The following is a 6,323-nucleotide window of genomic DNA, read 5'->3' on the forward strand; positions in this document are numbered from 1 at the left end:
GAGAATAGTGTGTCCTTGAAGTTCATTGGAATGGCTGGCTTCCTAATCTCTGCTGATGTGCAGGTATGTTATCCTGGTTATCCAAGACAACCACACCTCTTACCAGGTAATTTAGAGAACAGAAGAAGAAGTCTGTGGTAATCATTTTCTATTACGCATAACAAATCATCACCAAAATAGCAGCTTAAAACAACATCCATTATTATCTCAGTTTTCGTAGATCAGAAGTCTAAGCACAACCTAGCTAGGATCTTGCCTCGAGGTCTCACATTATTGTAATTAAGGTGTCAGCCAAGACATCTGCAAAATCTCTTTGGCGTGTAACTTGAATCGCCAGATTTCGTAAATATGCCCCAAATATTGTATAAAACATACTTATACTAAAAAGACTTTATTTTTAATCTGAAATTTACATTGATTTATTTTGTGTTTTATCTGCTAACCCTAAACATAATGTAATCACAGAAGAGATATCCCATCATCTTTAGTAAGATTAGAGACAAGTTATAGGTCCTTCCCACACTCAATGAGAGTAAACCACACAAGGATACGGTTATTGGGGGCCATCTGAGAATAGCAACAAGTCACACCTGCAATTTTTTTTCTTTTTGGCTTAACTGTGATTACATTTCTCCCAGGAGAGATAATGGCTGTAGCAATAACATTCCAATATATGAACTTTTTAATTTATATAAACTTAAAGGGTACAAATACAATTTTGTTTCACAGATATATTGCATAGTAGTAAAGTCTGGGTTTTTATTGTATTCATCACTCAAATAATGTACATTTTACCCATTAAATATTAATTTTTTTCTTCCCTGCCTAGAAGGATATTTCTTTCTTCTATGATTGATCAACTTCTATTCATCCTTCATATTTCAGCTAGAAATCTGTCTCTTTTTCAGAAAGCTTCCTCATCCTTCTTTCTACTTTTTCTTAGTCCTGGCCCTTCTTCTGATTTATTCCCCTGTACTTCTCAAATACTTCTGTGTGTCACTGTTTTATAACAATACTCCAATCTTTGTAGCCTGTGGTCTTGTATGCCTTTCCTATGTTTTTGGAAAGCAAGGATGAAATATTTTACTTCACTGTTCATAGTACACAATGAAATGTGTTTTATTAGGAGCTCAATAAATATTTGATAAATGAGACTTCACGGTTATCTAATTTAGAAGTGATTCTACAGCTTCAAGAAAACAATCTCTTCATCCATGCCCTTTTGCCCTACCTCTTCTCAAGACTTCAATTTTTTTCAAGAATCAAGGGTGTCTGGGAACAGAATTTATTTGACCATGGGTGGCTGAATCCTGACTTCAGTTCTGACTGTCTTTTTATATCCCAAATGAGTATTAGATTTCTGCAGCCAGACATATTACAATTGGCCCCTCCTTCCAGATATAGAAACATAAAAGTTCTCATTCTGTATTTTTTTTATATCAGTATCACCATTTTCACAATCAAGTTTCAAAGCACAAATCACTTTCTTTGGTATCCTAGATTAGGATGGAGGTAAAAATGGATACGTAAGATCAGTTAATTCCATACCTCTTTCTGACTTTGTAACTTCCTCCTAGAATAACTCTTAACGGTGAGAGAGAGAGCCAACCGAGGTTTAAATATGTCCAATAACAGCATGCCTAATGAGGAAGTAATTCTTGTTTCAGATGCTGTCACATATTAAAAAGAGATCTTGTGTTGAGGAATGTATGTCATTGTTACACATTCAATCTAATTAGTTTCTCAACAACATAGGGCACATCTGCAAAACTAGTCTTACTAATTTTGCAATACCAGTCCTGAAGATATATAACTATATATATGACCCCAAATTCCCCACAATCCTAAGTGCTAAGGAAAAAATATATACTTTTTAGATATTTTCTTCCCTAGATGTTTCTCCTTTTTCTTTCCCTATTGAAGTCTAAGATTTTACAGGTTCTACCTTCACCAAGTCTCTGATGTTCATCTGTTCTTTTTCATTATCTACACTGAAATGCAGATCTCTTTAACAAGTATCCAAATCGTTATTATACTTACATTTTAAGCATTCTGTCTCTTCCATTCCAACCCATTTTTGTACTATTAGCATTTTCCTAAAGCAGGCTTTTCTGTGGCATTCTGTGTGTGTATGTGTGTGTGTGCGCACGCGCACACGCACATATATTGATGAGTGTGTTATTGCTCGTTAATGTGGAAAAAATGGATAGACCCAGAGTCATGAAACACAAATACTTAAGAACAAACCCTTAATGAAAATGAATTAAGAACAGAAGACTCAGCCAATAAGCAGCCATTTTTTCAGGGACTATATTTAAAATACATGACATCTAGTATGTCACAGGCATGGACCAAGCAGAATGGAAAGTACAATTAGAAAGAGCAGCTTAGAATTAGCCCACCCAATCTTTGAAGACATCATAGAAATATAAGATAAAAGTGTAAGTCAATAGCATGCCTGAAACAAAAAAAAAAAAATAGAAAAACTTGTTAGGACCAATGAAACATGTTTATTTGGAAATAGTCACAATACAGAAACATAAAATAAGAAGTTAGTAGGTTTACATTTGGACCATGGCCAGAGTTAGGTCTTCTGTCTTCCAGAAGCATCATGGGGTAACTCAGGCCCCCACAATAGTAAGCAGGATTTCATAAGATGATCTGTTTTCTGCAGGTTCTGACTGCTCTCTACTCCGTAGAATCTGATGGAATTGTAGAACATTGAAACAGAAATGGCCTTGAAATGGTCCTTTTAGAAGAAAAGGTCCACAGCAGTTATTTTCTAGCAGCAAGAATAACATCTTCTATAGCAAAATGGCCGGTAGCCACAGCAACTAGAACTAGAGCCGTAGCCAGAGCTGTATCCACAACCATAGTTGGAGCCATATCCACAGCCATAGCCAGAGCCATAACCACAGCCGTAGCCAGAGCCATAACCACAGCTGTAGCCAGAGCCATAGCCACAGCTGTAGCCAGAGCCATAGCCACAGCTGTAGCCAGAGCCAGAGCCACAGCCATAGCCAGAGCCATAGCCACAGCTACCACATGAGTTTCTGTAGTAGTTGCAACACATGGTGTCTAGAGATGGGTGTTTAGTAGTTCAGTAGAGAAGCAGGTGGGCGATTCTGAAGTCTGAATGTCATCTTCTGCCCTGAGACTTTTATATACAACCAGAAGTGGGTGGAGCACACAACACAGACTCTGTGGCCTCATTACAACAGCAATTTACATTTTTAAAAAGCTCATCATTCTAAGGACAATGAGTGTTTCAGGTAATTATGACCAGAATTTGCCCCTAGCCTGCCATGAGAATTGCAAAGAAACAGCTGTAACCCACACATGGAACAAGCATGCCTTGTGGAGTGTAATCAAACCTAATTTCGATTTTTTTACTCCAGGGGCCATTATCTCTTCTGTACTTCCAGGTACACACATACCTGTGCACTGGGAGATGTCCCAGCATTTTCTATCTCAGTAATCAACAAGAAATTCCCAGACTAGAGGTGAGAAGCAAACAGCAAAGGCACAAAATGAGGCATTCTTAGGTTATACTTGCAAGAAAGTAGATGGAGCCCATGCAGGATGGCCACTGCAGTGGCGGCTAGAGCAAGAGACAGGTGAGGCAAAGATCTGAAGTGATATAAAACAGAGGTCTGATACAATATAGTAAAATAAGAGCAACAGGATTTTGCCCAATGCACCATAATCTACCCTAAGATTTCTTGGAACTTTTCAATGTGTTACTTTCTTTGAAACATCTTGCCCACTTCATCAAATTTTTTTTAACTTTTATTTTAGGTTCAGGGGTACATGTACAGGTTTGCTATATATGTAAACTCATGTCTCAGGAGTTTGTTGTACAGATTATTTCATCACCCAGGTACTAAGCCTAGTATCCAACAGTTATTTTTTCTCATTCTCTCCCTCCTCCCTCCCCCTTCAAGTAGGCCCCTGTGTGTTGTTCCCCTCTTTTGCCCATGTGTTCTCATCATTTAGCTCCCACTTATAAGTGAGAACTTCCAGTACTTGGTTTTCTGTTCTTGCATTAATTTACTGCTAAGGATGATAGCCTCAGCTCCATCCATGTTTCTGCAAAGGACATGACTTTGTTCTTTTTTATGGCTGCATAGTATTCCATGGTGTACATGTACCATGTTTTCTTTGTCCAGCCTACCATTGATGGAAATTTAAGTTGATTCCATGTCTTTGCTACTGACTTCCAATTTTCACCTGCCAAAATCCTGTTGATCCTTCAAAGCACAGCTTAGGCTATATCTCCTATGAAAGCATTCCTGGACATTCACAATAAGTGTTAAGCATCACTCCACCATTCTTCTGGGGATCTATTTGCTCTATTCTATTATGGTCCTCAATATGTTATACTGGCATACTCTTATTTTATTTATCTGATTCCCTCAGATGATTCTGAGTTATTTATGGTCAGTAACTTTGTCTTTATTTTCTGTGAATCTAACAAACTAGGGGCACTCACTAACTTAAATGAAAGCCTATGAGATTTCTTCTGGCTGTAAATGTTTTTATTTTAACTTAGAGGATGTTATATGAGAAAGATAACAATAATAAGTATTATTATTTATATTTTCCTTTATAGTTTTCTCTACATCCTCACCAACGTCTGTTATGTTTTGTCATTTCAATAATAGCCATTCTGAGTGGTATAAGATGATGTCTCTGTGGTTTTAATTTGCATTTCTGTGATGGTTAGCAATGTTGAGTATGTCTCTTTGCTGATGATATGATCTTAAACAAAAAAAAAACCTAACAACTTTACCAAAAAATGTTACCGAATTTATTTACCAAAACTTATTGTATACACAACATTATATGTATAGTATTGTATATGTGTATAATATATATACAAGAATATAGTAACCAAAACAGTATGGTAGTGGTATAAATACAGATATATAGATCATTGAAAAAGAAGAGAGAACCTGGAAATAAAGCCATATATTTATAGCCAGCTGTTCTTTGACTAAGTCAACAAGAAAATACAATGGGGAAAGGACACCCTCTTCAATAAACGATGCTGGGAAAATTGGATTGCTATATGCAGACGAATGAAATTGGACCCCATCTCTCACCATACACAAAAATCAACTCGAGATGTAATAAAGACTGCAATGTAAGACCTGAAACAATAAAAATACTGGAAGAAAACCTAGAGAAAACTCTTCTGAACATTAGTGAAGGCAAATAATCCATGACTAATACTTCAAAAGTATGCAACAAAAACAAAAATAGATTAATGGGACTTAATTAAACTAAAAAGCTTCTGCACAGCAAAAGAAATAATTAACAAAGTGAACAGACAACCTGAAGAATGGGAGAAAATATTTGCAAACTATGCATCTGACAGGGGACTAATATTCAGAATGTACAAGAAACTCAAACACTTTAACAACAACAACAAAAAAACACAAATCATTTCATGAAAAAAGTGAACAAAGAACATGAATAGACATTTTCCAAAGTAGACATCCTGTTATAATTTTTGAGTCACATTTACATTTATTACTTTGTTTGATTCTTATGAAAACAATGTAAAGTAAGAAGTTGTGTTTTTGTTATTTTCCAGCTTTATTGAGGCATAATGGACAAAGACAATCATATGAGCTTAAGTTATACAACATGATGATTTGATACACATATTTACTGAGAAATGATTGATACAATCAAGTAAGTTAACACAATAATCACATAAATAGCATTTTTGTTTTGTTTTGTGGTGAGAACAATTAAGATCTACCCTTTCAGCAAATTTCAAGTATACAATGCACTATTGCTAACTATAGTTAGTTACCATGAGGTAAATTGTATCTCCAGAACTTATTCTTCTTGTAACTGAAGATTTGTACTCTTAAACTAACATCTTCCCATTTCTTCCACCTCCCCGACCCCTTGGCAACCACTATTCCACTCTGTTTTTGAGTTCTACTTTTTTAGATTCCACATATCAGTAAGATTACTCAGCATTTGTCTTTCTCTGGCTGACTAGTCACTTAGTATAATGTCTTCCATGTTTATCTATGCTGTTGCAAATGGCAGGATTTCTTTCCTTTTTATAATATTACATTACAAATATACACCACAATTTATTTTTTCCTTTACCCGTTAGTGAACAGTTAGGTTATTTCCGTGTCTTGGCTATTGTAAATAGTGCTGCAACAAACATGGGAATGCATATATCTCTTTGAGCTACTGATTTTGTATCCTTCACATATAAACCCAGAAGTAGGGCTAAATCATGTGGTAGTTCTAATTTTCATTTTTTGAGGAACTTCCATATTGTTTTCCATAAT

The 6,323-nt window shown here is 35.8% G+C and overlaps 1 protein-coding gene across 1 annotated transcript; it reads right to left on the reverse strand.

The window, feature by feature from the left end:
* Positions 1-2,487: 2,487 nt before the first annotated feature.
* LOC117095679 (keratin-associated protein 6-2-like) lies at positions 2,488-3,167 on the reverse strand. Its single transcript, XM_033232284.1, has one exon. It carries the CDS (start codon positions 3,071-3,073, stop codon positions 2,783-2,785), a length of 291 nt encoding a protein of 96 aa, XP_033088175.1. The 5' UTR covers positions 3,074-3,167; the 3' UTR covers positions 2,488-2,782.
* Positions 3,168-6,323: the final 3,156 nt, after the last annotated feature.

Source organism: Trachypithecus francoisi, unplaced genomic scaffold (genome assembly GCF_009764315.1).
Source record: "Trachypithecus francoisi isolate TF-2019V2 unplaced genomic scaffold, Tfra_2.0 Lachesis_group14, whole genome shotgun sequence".
NCBI lineage: Eukaryota > Metazoa > Chordata > Mammalia > Primates > Cercopithecidae > Trachypithecus > Trachypithecus francoisi.

Coding starts and splice junctions, on each gene's coding strand:
- LOC117095679 (XM_033232284.1), bottom strand. CDS start 3,073: ATGTGTTGCAACTACTACAGAAACTCATGTGGTAGCTGTGGCTATGGC.